General features: G+C 39.9%; 1 protein-coding gene across 1 annotated transcript in view; it reads right to left on the bottom strand.

Moving 5' to 3' along the window:
• The window catches only part of EEFSEC (eukaryotic elongation factor, selenocysteine-tRNA specific), a 121,259-nt gene that overhangs the window by 35,456 nt on the left and 62,645 nt on the right, over window positions 1-23,158 (bottom strand). Inside the window, exons 5-6 of the mRNA XM_039734292.1 lie at window positions 19,673-20,314; window positions 4,677-4,833 (exon numbers count right to left, since the gene is read on the bottom strand). Coding sequence (XP_039590226.1) covers window positions 4,677-4,833; window positions 19,673-20,314 — 799 coding nt within the window. The remainder of the gene's footprint in view (window positions 1-4,676; window positions 4,834-19,672; window positions 20,315-23,158) is intronic.

The raw sequence follows: 23,158 nt of genomic DNA on the forward strand, positions 1-23,158 counted from the left end.
AGAACAGACTTTTATGGCACCTTCAATCCCTCTTACCCTGACAAGCAGTGGCAACAGTGAAATGGACTTGTTCTCTCAAGTGCAAGGCAAAAAGTTACTGGCAACAAAAGACAAAGTCATAAACCAGTTTGTTTTCACCTGTTTTAAGAAACTTAAAACTCCTGTTATCCTGTATGGCTAAAAAGAACAGACAAGCCACAAAGCTTGCACTCCAATATTCTCATTTTTATCTCTTCTTATGAAAAGTGTCTTTTATTACATTTAAATTTGCTCAATTCAGGAATGTGTTCAGCTCTTAGGAGTGTTAGATATGCACTGCTTCTTTCACATTAAGAAATAAGGTAACTCTAAGTCACATACAGCAATTTTTAGTCAAAAAGAGGAGAATAGCAGTTAGACACATTGCAGTGCCTCAGAAAGGATGAACACTTCACTAGAAATTAGACAGAAAGACAGAAAGGAAAGTGAACCATGCCTGAGATAGCACGCATGCTCCAATTAGATTTAAAAAGTTGCTACATTTTACAACAAACAAGCACATGACAAATGCAATGAGCCAAAACCAAAGAAATGGGTATATCTAAAGTCAATCTTTTAGAAGATGTCAAGACACTCAGCAACAGATCATGGTTTTGCAAACCAAGCACAGTTTTACAGGGTCAGTTCTTGGGTGAGAGACAGTTAAATAAAATTCACAATTAGCACTAAGTTATTCAAATGATTTGCTGAACTTTCCTCTAAATGTCTTATCAACTGGCACAACATTCCTTGGTGCAAGGTATGTTGAAATAAGCTTTTTCCAAAGACTGTCATTGTTAGCCTTTATCTTCTTTAGAATAAGACACTTAAACATACAGTTTTTGCCTCCCAAACTTGCTCTTGAACAATACTCCTCACTCATTTACCCTGTACAGTGTTCCATTTACAAGTAAAACAGCTGCCACACATCACCCACCTCAGCAAGAAGTGCCCCATCAGTAGCTCGCTCCCTCATCCACACAAAGCATAACTTTAAAAGCAGTGTAGTTTAAATTGCCTTTCAAACCCCTTTTGCTTTTTAAGCAGCTTGTTAAACTACACAAAACTCTCTTGTGAGTTCAGAGATTATGTCCCCCTTTTTATGCATTTGATCATGCAACCAGTCTGGAAAGGAAGCATCATCTTGTCAATTAACAGGCCTTGAAACTTTGCCTTCAGTTAAAGCACAAACAGCTCCACAACTGAGCCCTACAGAACAGATCTGCCAGCAAATACTTTTTTTTCTTTTAGATGCTGCTGAAAACATTCTAGAAAGGTCATACCTTGTCATACAAGCAATAAAAGCATGCCTGGACACAGAAAGAGAAGTGAACTGAAAAATAAATTGTACTTCCACCCACCATCCTACTACCTGTCTGTTTTACCCTGCACTAGCAAACATCCAGGTAAACTACACATAAATATTGTCAAATTGGAATACATCTTCATCTGCAAAGATGATCTGGCAGGGCAAGACATCTCTGCTAAATAACATCTCTCAACAGTCAAGTTACACTTTTCATGTCATTAAGCTTTGCTTCCACCTCCTTGGACCACCCTAAGGGATTCCTCTCCGTTATGGTCTTCAAATACTTGTGGATAATATCTCCCACTTAGAAGACATCGTTTAGCCAAGTTTCATGCATTTCTTTTCATCTTCTTTCCCTCATAAATCAATCCCTTCAGCCTCTCCAGCATTCTTGCTGCTCTTCCCTGAACTTCTTCCAAAGTACTGACATCTTTCAGCAACTGAGGAACTTCCAATTGCATGCTGTACTCTAGATGTGCTTTTTGTACTCTAAAGAAAGATAATTGTGTCTTTTCAAGAAATATTAATGCTCTAAGCCTGGAATAAATCTAAATCAGGAATTTCATTATTTTGGGGTTTTTTTCCAGAATGGATCTGTAATTATCCCTGTTTCACAAAGCAGAAGAGCAGAGAGAAGTAACTGACTTATTGCTGCACACAAGCAGTGCCAGAGTAAGAACAGATCCACGTTCTGCCATTCCCAGCTGAGGTCTGCCAAGTTTCAGCCCACAGATGCCACAAGACAAAGTTCCCAGGCTGATCTATGGCAGACACAAGTCATTTCCAAGAGAGTATGGAAGAACACTTGGGGAGCCCAACACTTGCTCATGGTACCAGAGGGACCATGCAGCACCCTAAGATGTGCCATGGCCTATTATTACCTTTAGTAGTCAGGAACAAATCTCTGACACATCTCCTTGGATTTTACTGGCATGGAGAGGTTTGTTTCTAGAACCAGTCACCAGCTATCATCAGGTTAATTAGCTGAACAAGCTAACTCAGTTCTAGGGGTTGACTGGTTTTAAATACGAGAGGACTCATGGACTGCCAGGCTGAGGCAGTACAAGGCAGTTTTCAACCTGGACATTTCCTTTCCTTCCCTCCTACTCCCTGATACATTTTTGAAGGAATCACAGAAAAATACCTTTAGAAAAATTTGAAAAAAGGTCTACCCAAAAAAATATGTAAGAGACTGTAGGAGAGGAGACAAGGATGAAGAATGGGGTGGGGGTAAGGGAAAGAGAAATCCAACCAGCGAAATTAAAAAAAAAATCAACAACTCACAAACAGGGTGCAGACTCATTAAAAAAGCAACACTGATCTAACAAAGGAATGTGAACTGCAGTTGACTCAAGCAGTATCACAGCAATGGCCCTCCCCCTACACACAAATCTCTGGAACTCTTAAAGAGACATGTTTTTAGGCTATTTCAAATTCTGTGCTTCTTTTCCATTCCTCGATACCCTCAACCTGACTTAATTTAACTTACTGCCTTTTCTTTCCAGACAACAAGAGCACCCAAGTTTGACCCAGATTAAAGCAAAGCAAACTAAGTTGTATTATTCTGCCTACTTTAGAGAGGTATTAAATTCTAGCATTCTGCCACATATTCTTCTCATTGAAAGAATAAACCATAAAGGGTCCTCTGTTTCAAGGTCTGCTGTTGAACATCTGATGAGTGTAACCAAGATTAGATAACGAACACCTTGGTGAAAGGTATCATTTCTTCCCACTAGCTTAATGGACAGAGCAAAATGCCATTATCTAAATCTATATACAATTTTCTTAATGTAACTGCTGGTTGACAATTACAGTTCCTGCTTAAATCCACAAGGGTGCCAGAGACTCCTTTTAAGGCTTCTCTCTGTCCCAGGAAGAGCCATTTCCTCCATCCAAAAATGTAGAAATGGCAATGTAAATGCCATCCTCCTGTTCTTTTTGTTCATCAGATTTTTGCCTCTGGGAGAGAAAAGTTACTAAGAAAGTTACATAACTATACATTTTTAAGCAAGACACCATCTTTATTTTCAGCTTTTCAGCTCTAGTCATCTATGCATCATTTCATCACCTACCTAAAAGTACCTCAGTGAATCCCCAAAATCTTTTCTATACCAGAAAACTAAAAGCAAACACTTATCTGCTGCAATCTTTTTCTTTAAATGTGAAGTGTGATTGCTAATTAGGCTCTCAGAAGCCTTACCTATTTGCAAAATCTAGCATTTGGTTACAAAACTAGAAGTACAGGTAGGATAGAACACATGAGATATTTTATATAGTCAGAAATTCTTATCCTGTAATAAGAAGAAAGGAAAGTTGCAGAGGGTCAAAATTATAGCAGTTGAATCACACTCTAAATTAAATGGAAAGATAGTCCATCTTCTGCAAGGAATCAGGAAACTTCACCTTTCTCTGAAGATCAATGGCTATGTTGACTGTTTGACTGTTTGCTGCCATAGAACATTGTGATTTCTTTTTGCCCCTTGTTCAACAGCAGCAATCTTGATCATCTCCCTAAGAGGGTGGGGGATTAACTAGTGACAAATGGGCTGAAGACAAAACTGAAATACAAAAGTACTGCCTGGTATCCTTAAAATCTTATCCTGCAATCTGAGTTAAATGCAACACCTATTACTGCCTTTTGAAAAGGTTCAGAACTACTCTCCTGCTGTAAAAGAAGGAGGAAAAAACCCCCAGTAAATGACACTTATAAACTCTAGCACCAATAATTTCCCATGCTCTAACCTAAGGAGGCATAAATCCTTCCTGTAATTCACCAGGATGAAAAATACAGTCATATATAATATTATAAAACCAGGAGACACAAGCAATAAAAAAACTCTCAAGATGTCCAAAACCCCATTTATCAAGCAGTTTTTGCTTGAAGGCAAGTTAGGTAATAACATGCAGAACAGACCCAATTTAAGGAACTTGCATCCAATATACTATATTTAATAAGCAGCCACAGGTAAAAATGATTGCAGGTTTGCTTTCTTTTATTTGTTCAGAAGGGTTCTGGTGCAAATCATACATACATTAAGAGAGGAGAGATTACCACAAACCTCTCTGGGCACAGCATGATTTCTGTGTTAGTGCCACTTAGCAAGAAGTCATTTTGAGACCTGAGTTTGCTCACACAGGGGATGTGGCTTCAGGTCACTCAGTCTCACACTGTAAGTCACAGCCACCATCATGTAATTACAAGAGGTACAGTCCCCACCAGATCACTGCTCCAACTGGGTGTGAGCTGATTTCAAAACTTCAGGGGATCACTGGTAGCACTTCACCTTGCAATATGGAAAGCTCCTCTACACTGGACACAGATTGTTATTAGTTAACTGCTAACACCTACCTGGAATTCGGATTTTGAATTTACCACTTTGTCCAAAACCACCATCTATTATTCCATCTTCTCCTGTAGACAGTTTCACCTTCAGACCCACAAAAATCTGGATGTTTGTTTCCTTTTTGAACAATGAACGACCAATCACACTGTAATCATCCATCACCTGCAAAAAATAAAAAATAGGGATTCGTAACTCCACAAGCTAAAGTGACATGAAATAATCCATGTTACATGCTAAGTTTGGCAACTTCTACCACTCCACCTCTGACAAACCATTTACCCCTAGATGAGCAAAACTCTGGGTGAGCCATCTAAACTGTTGAGTTTAAGGCAATTTGTGTCTAAAACCATAGAAGATTTTATGCATAGAAGATTATTTCTGCTTCTACCTCCCTTATCAAAATATAAGAATAAAACCTACATAAGAACATCCTGTAAAGATCAGTTAATTAAAATATTTTTTCTGCTTTAAAACCTTTCCATGAAAGTCACTGAAGTACCGACGCTGACAAAAAGTTTATTCCATTATTTATTCTACAGCTAAGTACATTATCACCTACATAAGCATTCTTTCTCTTAGCTCCAGACCTGCATTCCAACAGCTACACTTCCAAAGAAATGACATAGCTTCTAAATAGAGCCTTTTAAATACTCACCTTTACATACATATTGATTTGTTAAACCAAGAGCCTTATGACCACTGTATCAAATTTTAATTTCAAGGTTTGTAACCCAGTGGGAAGAACCATTCCAAGTTGAATTGTTAATTAAGCTATCAGGCACAAGAGGCAGTGAGGTTGGTGGGTAAGGCAAGATAAACAACCCTCTCTTAGGCATTACAAAGTATAAGGTGCAGTCAAGTGAGCCTAATCCTGTAGGTGTGAATATCCTTGTACACCCAATGCCTGCAGTTACTCTACCTTGTAGACGCAGAAAGAACATTTATTTATCAGAATAAATATGGGGATATTACTTCAATCTTTCAAAGATTATTTTTTGTGGTAAAAGCTGCAGCTCTTCACATCTCAGGAACCATTTTTAGCTACACCTAAGGGTTGCAAAGACCAAAGTGACTTAGAACAATAAAGAATTCCAATCATTTCTAAACACTCCCCTTTACTCAGTTTAAATGAACTCAAAATATTGATGACTCAAAATATTTCCAGCTTCTTAAGCAACTGTCCTTCCCTGAAGCCTCCTCCATAAACTATAATGCATACAAAGACTCAAATCCCTAGGATTGTTATTCTTTTGTTACATATATATGACTCCATTTTAATGCCAATCTCAGGATGGTAGTAAATCTAGCATCAAAAATTTCATTTTTGTTTTATTTTCAACAGAACTTACTTGGTCAGCTATAAAGAGTCTTGAAAGGGCTGTGCAGTATTAGAGAGCACTGGCAGGACCTCCCCCTGTCCCAAACCAGGTGCAGGATGAGAAATATCTACAGCCCTTCTTGCTTCTGTCACGTGGAGATGACAACAGGACAGGCAGCTCTGCTCTGGGCTGGGTGCAGCCAAGGCTGTGGGCAGAAACACTCAGATGCCTCAACAACACTCACTGCCCAAACTCCTCATCTTTCCCCAAAGGACACATTTAATTTTTTTTTTGCTGTGTCTGCGCTCTCCCACTGCTTGAGAAGCATTGATGGCAGTATCACTGCTGAGCAACATTCTGGCTTAAATGCAAAACTGAACAATGTCTTTTTCTAGAGCCCCTGATAATAGGTGGAGGTTGAGGGGGGAGATAAGCTTTCAGGCACACTCGCCTTTCTTTGGCTAGACTAGAAGAAAAAGAAGCTGTTAACTCCAACCTGAAGAAGCATTTACATTCCCAAAACCAATTTTTTTTCCAGTTGCAGTGGCTGGAGAAATAAAAAACATTACTTCATCCTACAAATCTTTTATTCCTAAAACAAGAATTTTAAAACTGTTCATCTCTCTTGTCCACTGCTGGCTAGTGTTTCTTTCCCCTTTGTTTGAAATACAGATGGTACAATATGCTCCAGGGAGGATCTCTAATATATCTATTCTTTTTGCAGTTATCCCTCAAATAGCACAGGAAGCCAACATTAAAGGCCAACATCTTTCTAAGCATCTTTTATTTTTCCAAGAGCACTTCAAAGTTATCTTTAACTTAATTAAAAATGGAATTACAGGATGAGCAATCATACTAGGCTAGCATGGCTCAGTTTAGAGCCTCCCCAGCAAGGCTGTCAAAAAAAACTCCAGTGACTTCTGTGAACAAGTGTTACAGGCATCAAGTACCTTAGAGTAAACCAGCAATGATAACCTCTAATTGAGTATTAGAACAGAAACAAACTCTATCAGCATTCAGTTATGCCACACTCACTTAAAACCTTAGAATTAAAAAACCCTTATCTTTTATAAAGAAAGGTGTTTTTTAGGGTCATGCTCTTGTACATTCAGTATAGGAGAGTAACCAAGGACTCCAGCTGTGCTGTTCTTTTCACTCTAATGGTCACAAAATCACTGGGTTGGAAGAGACCTCTAAGATCAAGTCCAAGTCATGCCCTAACACCTCAACTAAACCATGCCACCGAGGGCCACATCCAGCCTTTTTTTTAATCACATCCAGGGATGGTGACTCCACCACCTCCATGGGGAAGACAATTCCAGTAGTTTTTACAGCAAGAGTGATAAAGTTTTTCCTAGCATCCAACCTAAATTTCCCTTGGTGCAGATTAAGGCTGTGTCCTCTTGTTCTGGCAGCTGCTGCCTGGAGAAAGAGACCAACCCCCATCTGACTGCAACCACCCTTCAGGGAGCTGTAGAAAGTGATAAGGTCACATCTGAGTCTCCTTTTCTCCAGTCTGAACACCCCCAGCTCCCTCAGTGGTTCCTCAAAGGGTTTGTGTTCCCAGCCCCTCTCCAGCCTCGTTGCCTCCTCTGGATACACTCCAGTGTCTCAATGTCCTTCCCAAAGTGAGGGGCCAGAACTGGACACAGCACTTGAGGTGTGGCCTCACCAGTGCCAGGTACAGGGGAAGGAGGGTGACCTCCCTGCTCCTGCTGCCCACACTGTTCCTGATCCAGGCCAGGAGCCATTGGCCTTCTTGGCCACCAGGGCACACTGCTGGCTCATGTTCAGCTGGCTGTCACCAGCACCCCCAGGTCCCTTTCTGCCTGGGCACTGTCCAGCCATGCCACCCCCAGCTTATAACATTGCAGGGGGTTATTGATTATTTTGTGGCCAAAATGCAGGACTTGGCATTTGGACTTATTAAACTTCATCTTATTGGATTCTGCCCATCCATCAAACCATTCCAGGTCTCTCTGCAGAGCCCTCCTCCCTTCCAGCAGATCAACACAGGCTCCCAGCTCAGTGTCATCTGCAAATTTACCAATGAAAGACTCAATCCCCTCACCCATGTCATCAATGAAAACATTAAACCGAACTGGCCCCAGCACAGATCCCTGAGGGACACCACTGGTGACTGGCTGCCAGCTGGATGCAGCACCATTCACCAGCACTCTCTAGGTCCCACCAGTTCTTAACTCAACTTGTTAAAACAAAACTCCCTCGTTTAACCAATGAATACGTTCTGTAGGTATCACCATGATTCCTTGGGCATCTCTACAGGCCATTAGAAAAAAAAACCACTTTAGTAGTGCTGAGATAATAAGTGATCAGTGACTTGCCTGACTGGCTGTTTGGAATAAAACCTCAATGACCTGAAGTCTCTGTCTCACACACTAAATACTACACACCCCATTCTGTGCCATCCTTGCCCTCCAGTGAGCCTATCACCAATTTATCCCTGACAAAGACAAAATAACTAGAGATTGCCTGTCCTAACAGGAACTAGGATAACTGGATCAGTCTTTGCATTAAAATAAATGAGTGTAGCAGAGAATTGCTATGAAGGAAAGCTCATTTTCTCAACTTTAAGACTGCATTAGAAAATAATAAAAGAAAAAGAAAAATTATATTTTTGGTTTAGCTTTGCTTTGTAAAAAGGGAAAGAAATGCATGTTGTTCTCTCTAACTGAAACTCAACACTTCCAATTACTTTACCAGCAATTTACCTCCAATCGTGGGATTTTAAGTTAATCCCCTTTGAGTTCTCAGAACATCTACAATGGCAATCACTTTGCCTATTAGCTGAACAGCCTTTCGGGAGAGCTTTCTGCTTTTCTCTCAAACGCTCTTTCTTTTGGTATAAAATATTATGAACTTACAAAGCCAAACACCACAAAGACAGTAAGGGATCCGCAGTCTGCTCTGGAGCAGCAGCAAGGGGCCTAGCAATGAGGGCAGACTAATTTTATTAACTTCAGGGAAACTTCAAAAAGCTTTAGGGCTTTAATGCCAGACAGAGACGACCCCAAAAGTCAGTTTAAGTGCTGCATAAACAAAGGATTAGGGCAAGAAAAAGCTGAAGGCTCCTTGCATTTCTTGTTTATATTGTCATATGACCTAGTAGGAGTGGGAGAGGGCTGCCTCTCTGACTTTAATCCCCCATGGTGTACAGTGGCGTTTCAGTTCACTGACCTACATTACGATAATATTTTTTTAAATTTATGGGCAGAGGTGCAGTATCAAACTCACTTAAGGACGTTGAAAAAAGAAAAGGGGCAGGACGGGAAAAATACCCAGAAGAGAAATTTTCTGGCTGGTATAGTCTCCCCCTCTCACTTAGGTTAGATCAGCAGCTTAGAAAAGGATTTCAAGTTCAAAGGGAATGTCTCTATTACTCTTGTTTTATGGCTTAGACCAGAGGACACAATAGCACTGAGTTTATGAAATATCCCTTCCCACTTGGCTTTTGTGTTTGCACAAAAAAAAGTAAACAGTGCTTTATAACTGTAGGTGAAGTATGTGCATCTCTGGCACATAACCCTTGTGCTGAAACCAAGAAGTTAGCATAAAAAAAATAACCAACTTGCACTCCTCATCTCTTCAGTCTTACCCTGCCTTGGACTGTTTGCAAAACCACAGTTCACATTAAGTGTTGGAATTCAGTGCAAACCATAGTATTAATTCCAAGGAAAAACAAACTCCAGGATGCCCCTTTGAGCAGGACAGCAACTTCTACTGTCCAGCCTGTTAAAGAAGGCTCTTTTTAAGGATAATTTAAAAATAACTGTCACCTGAACACCTTCTCAAACAATCCATCACACATATTTTGAGAGCATATAACTCTCATCTCTTAATGTATCTGTAGGGAAAAAAAAAATGGATCAGAACAGAAACACACAAGGAAAAAAAGTGGTACCAGTATGAAAGGGAAATAAGGAAAGGCTTAAGACAAAGTAAAAGCACTTAATATTAAATACTAGAAAAGACAGAAAGAGAAGGAATAACCTTTTCTGATTCAATAAAAAGTTACATGAGTTTAAAAAGAATTTTTTTTAAAGGCCTAAGGATTATTCTGAGCAAACTCATAAAAGGTACATTGGAACTAAAGCAGAAAAACAACAGGAGAGAAAAAAAGAACAAAAAGAACCTGTGACTAATACTGAAAATACAAAGCATTTTTATTACTTTTTTGTACGTCAGAAAAAGTACACTTGAGACATCTTCATCATGATCAGTGACAGCTCATTTATTTCTAGAAAACAGTTTCAAGCACTTTCCATTTCTGGTTCAGAAATGGGAATATTTTTGAGGCTGCAAATTCCTGTTCTCTTTTGAAACAAGTTTTCACGCATTGAGAAGATGATGGTACATGAGGCCACGAAAAGGGTGGAGGAGAAAGGAACTGAGAGGATTGCACCAATGACCAAGTTTCCAGCTTTTTTGACTCGGCAAAGACTTTTAGATTATAGCAGGTTATTGAGAATTATCTGAACAACTTGGTGCAAAGAGTGAATGATTTGGTCAGTCACAGCTTTTCCTCAAGAGCTTACTTAGAGCAGCATAAAGACTTTTCTTTCTGCAACTCCCTCCAGCACTAGAAGCCTTCTGCTTCACATCTCATTACTGCTGTTTTAATGGAAGGCAGCACATTAACTTCTCCACATATCCATTAACTTGCTTTTCAGATGTTTGTCCCATCTCTCACCAGCCTATGCTTCTTATATCCAAAAAACATTTTCTTTTCTCTGCCTTTCTGAATAAAGGAACAATTGAGTTTGGGAACATTTAACAAGCAGCCATAAAATGCTTCTCTCTGCAGAGCATGGTGCCACCAGTTGAGCCTGGTAAAACCTTGCATGGCAGCAAAAAAACAGAGGAGTGCTGAGTACTGAATCAGGACAATGAGTGAGAGGTGCACAACCAGACTGCTCTAGGTTCTAAAACCTCTACCAACAGCATTCTCCAGGCACATACAGGGTGCACCTTTATAGAGCAGAGTTTCCTTCATCTCTGTTTAAAGCTTAAAAGTCTTGAATCCCAAAACAAACACAGGCACTGAATTCCTGACATGGTCTGAATGAAAACATTAGTTTTACCAAGTCAGAAGAAACTGCTTCATGTCATGATTTCATTTTTTATTAATCTATGCTGCATTCCCATTGTGTGGAAAAAGCAACCTCAACAGAAATGGGAAAGTGGAGGCTCAAGACTGTTACTCCATCCTACACCATCCATCTCCAGACCAGCCAGCCCTGGCTTGCTACACAGACTAAAAACCCTGTGATCCTTACTATCCAAGAATAAAAACCAAACCACAAGCTGTTCTGTACACAAGATGGTATGTGCAGGTCTTGACCTGGCTTTGGAAGCATGACACAGAGAGGACTGCCAAGCTGGAGACGACTCCTCTTTCTGGAGAAGGTTCTGAGCAGTCAGGAGGATTGCTGGTGGCACCTCCATGACTTAAAAACACACAGGCAGTTTCTTAATTATTTTAAAGTATTTTTAAACTGTGGTGATCTCAGGTTCTTAAATCCTAAACATGCAAAAGGAGACATCAGTGGGACATGGCAAGTTTCATTTGGAACATTGCACAGAGCTGGCACATAGCAGGAGGTCAGCTATAGCCACAGTAAGTTAAATTTCTTTCTAAAGGAAAGTCCCCACAAATAGCTTGAGGAGGGCAGGGGGGAATGAAGAGCAGAGGCTTACAAAACCCTCACTGGAAGGAGGCAGTAATGACAGGACAGGCCTGGAAAGAGCTGCCTGAAGCAACTGCTGCTGAGGAAGAGGAGCAAACTCTCTCTGAAAGACTTGCATTCCCCTCTGAAGACATTCAAATACCCCGAGTCTGTCCCCTGCCCTGAGGATCTCCAACTCCAGTGTGTGGATCTGCTGCCCAAAGCCACCTCCTCTGTCAGGTAACAGCTTCCTTCTGCCATTTGGCTAACAAGGTTTGTGCTCCCAAGCCACACAAGCCTGTGCTACACTGGATATTTAAAACTGCAGCCCCAGTGAAGGTGCACAGTAAAGGAATGGCTTCAGCAATATGGAGGTTAGTGCTACACTGGATATTTAAAACTGCAGCCCCAGTGAAGGTGCACAGTAAAATGCTTCAGCAATACGGAGGTTTAGTTTTACTTCATCTTTCGACTTTAAAAATACCTAGGAAATTAAATAACTTAGGTTTTATATGAAAGTAAGTTGCAGAATTGGGCACTTAAGAAGTTAAGAAATGCCAGATGTCCATACAATCTTGTCCCTGTTCCTCTTTGATATGCTCCATGATATAGTCTTAACATGACCACATCCAAAAAAATTTCAGAGGAACCTTGCCTTATTAAGTGCAAAGGGTAGAGGCACAGGGGAACAGAATTAATGTTGCATAAGCAACTGTAAATCTGGTATTTCCTAACTTTCAAGTTCTTGATTTTGCAACCTAAGCAACATTCTTAATTTATTTTTGTATCCAATAAATAAAATGGTGTATTGGTTGCCTTGCTGACAAACTGATTCCCCCACAGGTGACTGTTACACAACCTCAGAAAAATCAAGACCAGCTGTCCACACACTTGCAAGACTCAAAAGCATGTCTGCATTTTAAATTTAATAATGTAAATAATAACCATAGGTGTTACTCAAACCTTGCAAAATTCTACTACCCAGTCACGTGGAGTAAGCCATTCTTTTGCTGGTGAGTGAACAAAACTTTTTTTTCCTATGGGTAAGAAGGCAGATTCTGCAACTTGCCTGATACACTTTTATGACCAATTTATTGTACTGTGTTAATCCATATGCTGAATTGGGAAATGTTGGGAAACATCACCATCCTTTTCTCAGCACTGTTTAATAGAAATGGTATTTCTCTTTCACGGGCAGTAAACTCTCCCTTCCCCCCCTAAGCTTCTCAAACTCTTTTACTCAAAAACTAAACAAGAGCCAATAAATGAATGCATCTTTTCTATTCCTATTTAATAGTGCATTTTAACTAGTGAATGTGCTGTGCACTTTTATTCACCTGATTGCCTTCATCTCTGTATTATTACTGTATTTAGCATACCATCAGCAGCCAAGCAGAACCAAACAAACTCATGTTCAGACTTCAAAGCAGGAAAAACAGTAATTGTGGCGTCTGCATGTTTACAGTAGATGATGGAGTGACATCGACCACTTCTCCCAGCTAGAGACACAGAGAGCTCTGCAGACAGCCCAGGTCACTGCTTGTATGTGCAGGCAGCACTCAGATTTCAGAGTTGGCCTTGTTACTCACAGGGTGCCCCTATCAGTCTGCAAACCCCACCTCAGTCACACAGAAAGCACCTGGCTGATGCAGGGTCTTACTGGCATTGCACTGTCACTGCAGATGCACCATTAGCCCTAGTAAGACAATGAAACACCCTATACCTAGAAATAAGTTAGATGGAGGAGTCTAACTATCCAAGGTGGTAAAATGTAATTATCTTCATTCATAGCAGCTCCGTGCAACCACTCAACAGAAAATTTAAGGGACAGTATTACTGTCACACATACTTTGAAAACAGTCCATAGGCACAACTCTGAAACAAATTCTGGTATTATGGATATCTGCAAAGGATTAAGTGAAAAAAGTACCAGTGTTGTTTATAAATGACCCACTACCCAGGAATCTTTCAGGCAGGAATACTCTGGTAGTCCTGTACTAACCTACTGCCTCCCCAGATAAAGGTATACACCACAGAACTGGTCTCATCCCTTAAATGAATCACATCAGATGTTCCTATTCACCCATGGGCAAGTCCATTTCTCCTCCTTTGCACACTCCTTCAGCAGTGTGGTTAAGTGTGTGGCTGAGCTACAACAAACCTGGCGTGTGCTCAGTAACTCAATGTGCTGTTTCCACTCAAATATTGCTCATAGATTTAAAACACCCACCATTTTCAAAACTGCTGCTTTTGAAAGTGTCTAGTTCCCCAAGGGACAGTCTGGGTCATTCCTGGTCATCAACAAATTTAATACCATTTTCACAGTTCCTGTAGTTGTTTACTGGCACTCATCTCCACAATATCCTATACTTCTTCTGAAAGGCAGAAAGATCTGTGAAGTGATGGTGACAAAGACCTTCCCTTGGACCACTCAGGTAATGTACTTGCACTGACAAAGCTCTTCCTATCCTGCTGGAAGAAGAGGAAAGAACCCAACACTTTTAAAAGATGCTGAAAGATAAGCTTTCTCTCTTCCATTCAGGCTTCAGAAGAGATGCACTGATAAAGATCTTGGTAACTTAGCCTGCTTTCACTTCTTGCTCTTGCAACAATATGTTTCTCCTTGGGGACACTTAGACCACACCAATATGCAAAGAATTAGTAACATGTTGTTATTAAGCAACAGGCATCCCTAGAAACTAAGCATGCAGGCTATATGATGGTCTCAGCCCCCAGGAGAGGAATGGGTACAAAAAGAAAACTCACTATCCAGCAACCCACAACACCTGTGAACAAAGTGTCCAGGAACAAAACCAGAACATCATGCACCATGATTACCAGCAAGCAAAGCCGAAAGAGCAAGGCAAATAATGAGAAAGATACATTAAAAACTTTGAAATAGAGGGAATTAACTCTTCTAACTGATAAAGTATCATTATAAAGGGCAAGTCCATTATGATAGGAAAGCATTCTGCTACACTTAAAATGGGAAACCATTCCAGCCAACACATGTATATTTTTCACTACACAAGCCTGAAAGTGCAGAAGGTGCAGCTCACACTGCAAGACAGACTTTTCCTCCTCCTTTTGTTTCTGTCACACAGCTATGGATTTACGAGTACCCATGACAATAGGACCCTGTGGCAACCATCCTAAGATAAATCCTGCTCGTGCAAACATTTTCAAAACAGGCAGAATATCTGAGTCATGCAGGAAAGCATGATGCACTCCTATGGCTCACCTTTCAGTTGAAACTCCCTGCACTCAACCTGGACGTTCATGGAAGCCAAAGAGCAAATAATGTGACAAATATAAAGGATTTATTCCAGGAACTGAGTAACTGCTTCGTGAGTCAGACTGGAATTAACCTGCAAGGCTGCGTAGAGGTTAAATTCAAAGAAGGTATTTCAGAGATGATGTTAGGATTAATACAAGTCTCTTTGCCCAGAGAACTGTGAAGAGCTGAACACTGTCTCTAGAAGCACAAAACCAAGGACATCAGTTGCTGCTTAGCTTTGTAATTTGTCTCCAGCTCCAGGAACAGCTGACCTACTCCACTGCAGCAAGCACATATCCACTGCCAGCACTGAATGCCAAATCAGAGGGACAAAACCCCTCCACACTCATTTGCCCTTTTTCCACCAAGATTTCCACATCACACTCCTTAGAGCTGCACTGGTGCTCACAATAGCACTCTGTTTTACCTTTTTATCAGTACAAGCCACTTGTTGCCAGCCTAGCTTTTTCCTATTGAAAGCACATTTGTCAGGCAGCCAAGGGTTTGCAAAAATAAAACGTCCAGAGGGCAACAGTCTCTGCCTCCACATAACCACACCCAAAAGATGCTCTTGACACAAACTTCCTCCCACTGAAGTTCTCCCCTCTCTCAAGTCCTCTCTGCAAGAGAAAGCTGGGCTAGCATTTCACACTATTTTTGAAACCATGAGGTTAAACAAATATGAACCTCTACCACTGTCCTCTTAGCTCTGATGAAATAGCCTATTTTGATTGTCCTTAAAACTCAACATACTTAAAACATTAAAAACCCATCATGGTCTAAAGTAAAAGAGAGCATTCACACATTTTCGTAACAGCTCAGAAATATCAAATGGTAAAATACCAGATAAAAACCATTACTGCAGTAGAATCATACAACATTTTCATAACCAAGATGCAATCCCAGCACCTCAGTTTCATGGACTAAGCTGCACCTCAGACAACACTAAATTCTCATATAGTAATTTGTCACAGATCACAATAATACTTTTTCCCCTTTACTCTCCTTCCCCCCCCCAAAAATCAGGAGATGAATAAGCAAGGATGCACTGCAGACAGGCAAATAAAAAGATTTTGATGAGCAACAGTAGTCAAGTTTGATTCTTTCTCTCCCACTGCTCCACTCAATGTTGACATTAGAGAAGTAAGATACCAAAAGAGAAATGTGAGCAGTAAAAAATGCAATGACAGGGTACTTGAATTTTTGTATAATGTTTTCCATCATTTCAGCAGATGAGAAAAAACAGGAAGCTTGGGCATGAAATTTCAGTAAACTGTAGTACTTGAAGACTATTTGCTAGCTTAAGTATGCTTTTTAAAAATACTGTGTAGTAAATGTCGTATTTTCCATGGATTTGATTTCTATGTGAAACAGGAAAAAAGTCACACCTTCTTGTAGAGAGACAAAAAATGTTGGAGAATAAGTATTCTTGTTTTATTAAAAAAAATAAACCTTACAGTGCAGAAGGATGCCATGCACAAGGGGCATACAAGAAAAATACTGTGATGCTGAAACTTAATGAATTTACAGTTCTTACTATTCCATCAGTGCTCTGAAAGTAATCATAATAGGAACAAAAAGCCAAAGCATAAATGCCTGATTTCTCCTGGGTAAACTGGTAGTTAAACTGCAGGGAATTTATTTTAATTCCAGCAGCAAGCAGGGGGGCTTGGGAGACCCCACATCAGATTAGCAGCAATGTTTTACAAATGGGCACTGTTGAATTTCCCTGCATCCCAGTTTTGGAAGCATGTTTCTATGGTGAACCCGAGGAGGGACCTTACATGGCCCTGCCTCCCTCTCTCCCAGCTTTCAGGAAGCTATGAAGCTAATTTTCCCCAGCAGTATCCTCTGAAGGAAAAGTTCACTTCTTGTGAAGGTAACATGTATTTTTTAATTATTATTATTATTTTATGCCTCCCCAGGGAAGGTGAGGAGGGGGGAGCTTCCTTACTCAACAGAGAAAGAAATTTTCCTGTATCAGTGCCAAGAATAGACACCCTAAATTCAGCGATCCTAATCTCCAGCCATCCATCAGCAGCAGGGTGGGACCAGCTGATTCAAGTTTTCTATTAGCTGGTGACTTTGTGTACTAAAATAAGTCTGTACCACCCAATTGTTCCTGCTGCTGTGCTCTGCAAAGCACAGTCACCAGCAGCTACCTTGGCTGTAAGTACTTCCCCAGCAGGCCCTTTATACCTGGCACCATCCTCTTCCCACCAACCCTTCCAAGTCCCTGAGTGCTCCTGGGACTTTACACCACGAGCCTTTCCTACAGTATTTGCTCCATCATCCCTTCAGCATGCATCAGGGAAAATGCCAGCTCCAAGTATCTGCAGCACAGGAGGCAGAATGTGGGTACAAACAAAGCTGCAATGGCAATTGTCCCTTTACAGGACCAATTAGTATCACACACAGTGATTAAGGCACATATATAGGGCACACTGTGGTACAAAGGCAGGATAAAATAATAAAACTCCCTGATCTACATTTTAAAGGACACAGGAAGATACAGTAGTTCACTAACATAACCCAATTAATTATTCTGTTGGTCAAATATTAAAAAAGCATGTTCATTGCTTTTTGTTTGGGCCAGAGTGTAATTGATTAATATTATTCCATTATTTACACAGTAAAATCTAGAGCAGAATATATAAACCAACAAACAGTTTGAAAATAACACTAAATAAAACCAGTTAAAATTGTATGACCAGGGCTATTGCAAACTGTCAGCCCCAACAGACAACTCACACAGTTGGTACTCTGCAAGTTTTTAAGTGCCATAGATCAGTATAGAGAGCACAAATAAAGAATGTGAGACCAGTTCACCTCAGTTAGAGAAAGGCATCTGTCTCCATGGCTCACACAAACTTCCATTCCCATTGTTATTGTAAGCCAGGTCTCACTGGATCCTGGCAGCATGGGCCATGCACAAGAGTATCAATCTTTAGCCAAGATAAAGACAAAAGTTTCATGAGTTCAGAAAGCTCCTGAGTGCCAGAGGAATGACACACACACATATTGGTCTAGAGCTTCTCTGCAGCTTAGAGCCCAGAACACTTTGGACTCCAGGTTCAGATTCAGTGTCTCCACCAGCCAGAGAGAAAAGCAGCTGGACATGTCAAACAAAGGAGACAATACACCTGCTACCAAAATTGTGAAGAGTGACTGAGGATTTTTGGTGTTTCAAGTAACTCATATAAACAAATATAAAAATTCAGAAAGCTAGAGACATCCCCCTCCTAACCACCCCTCTTTCTAGTGACAAAACTGGCATTCAGAAAACCAACACAATACCATAGGTCTGTCATTCCTTTGAAATAAAACGCCTCCAAAATCAGAAGTGAAAATATTAGTTTCTCCTTTGTATTTTCTTTTTTTTTTAAGAGCTAAAAATTCAATAGAAACTTCAGGAAAAAAGGGAAAAAAATATGAATTAGCTATTTGATCAATTAATTTAGTGAGGCATTTTGAAGAACCTCGCTGATCATGACCTAGGAGGGATCTTCCTACTATTAAATTAGTAAAACAAACAAACAATATTCAAGGAGTGTGCATTATACATGGCCAACACAGTATCATATGCCAAGTGTTTAGTCTTCTATAGCAAATTAAGGAGAGATATTATGCAATCCTCAGCTCAGCTTTACGGAATTTTGAAAAGAAGAATGCTAAACATTTTGTTCAAACAATGAAGTTTTGAGCTAGGAAAATCAAAATTAAATGAGTTCTTTACCCAATATTTAATAGATCACCTATCATACCAATACATCAACTAAACAAATGCTGAGGTTTGCATCAACTCTGTTCACTCAGGAGTAAACAATTAAGTTACTTCTGCATTGTACATCTCCACCTAAACCATTCATCATGAAAAATTCCACTGTGCAGTGTATCAACAAGTGATTCTCCACTGCTGACTGAAGGGAAACCACCATCAAGGCCAAACCTGTGCCAGCAATGTAAACACAAACCACTACAGACAGAGCACCTCTCCAATTCTGATGGCAGAGTACAAACAAACCCCTTTTATTTGCACTGTAGCTGCTAACTCCTCCAGAAAGCATCTCTGTTTTCTGCTACACTGAGATGGGTCAAACACAAGCACTATAGCAGATGATGATAATAATAATTACCTGTGTGACACAGAAATAACATGCATTAGATATGGCTGAACTTCTCCATGTCATGAACCTGATTCCACCTTCAACATGTTATCACTTGTAAGGCATCTTGTAGGAAATTTCTTTTTGCATACTAAAATAAATGTTTTTATTTATTAACATGTAAAGATACAAAAAAATAATTACTTGTGTTATTTGTGTTATTTAACCAAATGCTACTTTGTTTTCCACTGTCTTTACATTTTCAATGCACTGCAGACTGTGTAAAATACAGCAATGGAAATCTGGAAGTTTTGTCACTTAGGATGGTGCACAAAGCCACTCTCTGGGAGGAACACTCTGATCAGACTCTGAAAGGATCAGTGCAAAAACAGCACCAAATTTCTCACCACTGGATTGCACTGAATAAGCCAGTCACTTCAAACAGTGATTTCTGTTTGCAAGCAGACCAGGTGTAATACACTGGGTAATACAAACATTACAAAAACCTGTGTAAGGACTCTGGAACATAGCAGTGACAATCCTGTAGCCCACCAACATATGTACAGGACAAATATTTCCAGTTCCCATCTATAGCACAGAGAGACAGCTTACCCTTTCCACTTGTCCCTCTTTGTGCTTCTGTTTGTAGACTTTCAGCTTTGGAAGGAAAGTCTCTGTGTAGTTCTTGTCTTCCATGCCTTGGAGCAGTACCCCATGGAATGCCAGCCTGCAGGTATTGGCATGAATATCTGTATCCAGCTTAGAGCCAATCACAAGGCACAGTTTAGGACAAGTGACTGGTTTTTCAAACTCCAGCAAAGCCCACTGCTGTTTTGGGAGCTGCACTTCTCCTGCCTGGTCATTTTCTTTGTTCTCCTCTGAAGAAACTGAGTCCTTGGACAAATATTGCTCTTGATAAAGATAATCTTTTTCAAAATCAAACACATTTTCTTGAATTTCGTCATTGAAGTTAGCAGGGGCTGGACTGAAAAACATCACCCTTCCCATAACTGTCTCATGACCGACTGTGATGTGGAACTTGGCCTTAGTCTGAAGAGCTCCTCGAAAATACTGAATTTTCTTCAGGGAAATGATGGCAGCGTGGATGGTGTGAAGTGAATCTGGGGTGCAAATCAGGCCTCGTTCCAGCAGCTTGGGATCAAACTGGGTCACACAGACACCTACTCTGTCACCCTGCATTGCATAAGTCACAGGAGTATGGAACATCTGCATGGACTTGACCTTCTTTGTCACCTATGGGTGAAAGGGGAACAAAAAGAATGAAACAATTAATTGCACGTGAGTGCACTCATATGCTTATGTCAACATGACATCTGCTTATATTGTGATATATCAGCCACACATGACACCCTGCTGTCTTGCAAGACAACTGACCTTCTAGAAGAGTCCACAACTCAAAAAGTAGAAGATCAGTAGTCTGATAACTCCATCACTTAAAATTACCAATATTTGAGTGCCCTAGCTTATTCTTCTTCTGTTCATGAGACTGACGATTATCATGACCACAATTAAGTTGATATTTACATCATCTGTGCTGCAGTACCCACAATACTATCTGCAAATAATCAGATATACCCACACCGTGGAATACCTTAAATATACTCCCTTGAGCATCTGCAGCATCAAAAGTATAGCACTACAGTACCCATTCATGCACCTATGTGTCTGCTTTCCCACCTCTTCCATGAAAATCCTTTCACACACCTCTTTGACATGGTTGAATAAACTGTAAAATGTGCAGAGAAAAAAACCCTTCTATTTGCACAGCACCAAGCACAATGAACTCATGAACCATCACTACAAAATAATCAGTAATACAAAAGCCCAACCTTTCCTAATCTATAGTATTCCACAGACTAAAAAATAAAATCCTCAAAGCTTTCTTAGGAAGACTTGAATGCTCATGAACATACAGCTAGCATTGCTGTCACTAAAATGTGGGCCTCCATATCTCAGGAATATCATAGGAAAAGTGGAACACCAATCACTACTTATACTAAAATTTCCCAGATGCTATCAAATTTTGCCTTAATGATCTTGCTATTGTATTACTTATTTCAAGGAAAGAAGAAGAATGAAATAAGCCTTTAAAGATCAGTCTAGGCTCAGCTTGATCAGACTAAACTGGTTTAGTTTAACAAGGATTCATTTTTGGGGTTTTTTTCAGTTCATCAAACCTTCACCCTTAGTGAGTACCCCCATCCCCTCAAGTTTAATGTAACCAAAAGTTTTTTATGGTAATATGTTTATGGTGCCACCTGTTGCATTCCTACCAATGCTGGATGCTTGGATAGGTAACCACTCTGCTTCAAGTCCCTACATTAGATAGCTTTTAATACTGAAATGATCTCTTGGGCAATTAAAAAAAATCTCCTAAATAAATATTATATACTTGGACAAGATTCCTCACTACAGAAAAGTTATACACAGCATTTTTGAAGGGCTGAAACCTCAACACTCAGACCCAAGAACTGAACTCTTCATGAGAATGCTCAATTCTAGAGATAATTTTTAGTATGCTTTTATCTACATCCAATAGATTATACTGTGAATGTGTACAGAACAACATTGCTAGGACAGATCTCAACTCTCAGCATAATTTCTTCTTCCATCTCCCTCCACTTATCCTCAATTCTAGAGCTATCAAAAAGGTTCGTGCCAAATGCTACTGTGCAACTCCCAGCATTCAAGCTTTTACTTTCTTACTCAGCTGGAACTATTCTCAAATCAATCTCCAACCACCCCATGTCCCTTTGCAGCCCATCATCTAATCCAAGCCCACTCATTTATCATCTAACTCCTGAAAATAAAAAACCAAAATATGCAAACACTGATGAAGAGAATTCCAAACCGAAGGACTGGACTCAGCAGAGCTGGGCTTCATCCTCAAATGTCACACAGCTTCAGAGCACTGCATTTAGGCTGGGCAATTCAGAACAGTCTAGGGAACTTAATTATTTTCATCATAGAGCTATTTACTCAGTAATTCATAATACTGAAAATATCAGCTTTTTTCTGCATGTTAGCTGCAATGCATAAGTGGAAACAAAATGTTGTTTTTCACATCCTCCTTTTCCACAAAGCCTGCTGCCCTGTATGGAGGACATCTCGCTTGGCTCCAGATAATCTGTCTATGCATATTCCCAACATCACCCGACCCAGAGGGGAACAAACTGCAGAAAGTTAGATCAGAATAGAAGAGCAGATGAAAAGTCTATTGGCTGAACTAAAGCCTTCAGTAACTGAAATATAAAGACATCTCCAAATAAGTCAGCAAAAAATGGTCACAGGCAATATATAGAAAGCTGTTTTAAAAAAAAAAAAGAAAATCTAGCAGCTACATGCCTTCTGGAAAACAACAAAATCTTATATTCCTTTTGGAAATCATAATTATACAAATAACAATACCCATGAGCTTCACCACTATGAATATTGTTTGGGTTCCCTGAGCCTCTGGCTGCTGACCAAAACCAAAAGAAACACCCTGTTACAGATTATAATGTTATTATTACAACATTTTTCAAATCAAATGCCACATCAATGCCTGTGAATTCTTGAAGAATCCACAAAATATTATAAGAAAGGAGATCAAGAGGTATGTTCATGTAAGAGAAAAAACCTTCACTAAAAATGCCTGAACCAAAGTAGTTTGTCAAGATATTAACTAATGTCAAAACAGACTTAAAAGGCCATTGTAAATACTTGCTAGTTTCAGTTTCAAGCATTTTTGTACTCAAATAAACATTCATTACCCCTTTAGCTAAACCTCCTCAACAAACTAACGATACAGATACATTGGAGAGAAACAATTTAGCATTCAACTCCAGCTTTCTATTGACTTCCAAGATTATATTTTTAAAGGCTGGAAGTAGAGGGGCTTGAATCAAACCCTCCCCAAACCCTTCCCTCTTTCATCCATCACCCCTCCTTCTCCAGTTTCAATCATTGTTACAGTTGCATCAAGTAATGTTGAAGGATTTCAAAAAGAAAAATGAAATATAAAAAACTCAAAGGTTTCTAAACATATGTGTTTCAAAGACATTACAAGCACTACAAGAATGAATCTGTAGTATGAAA

This window comes from Passer montanus, unplaced genomic scaffold, assembly GCF_014805655.1.
Source record: "Passer montanus isolate IOZ18808 unplaced genomic scaffold, ASM1480565v1 scaffold9, whole genome shotgun sequence".
In the NCBI taxonomy this organism is placed as follows: Eukaryota; Metazoa; Chordata; class Aves; order Passeriformes; family Passeridae; genus Passer; species Passer montanus.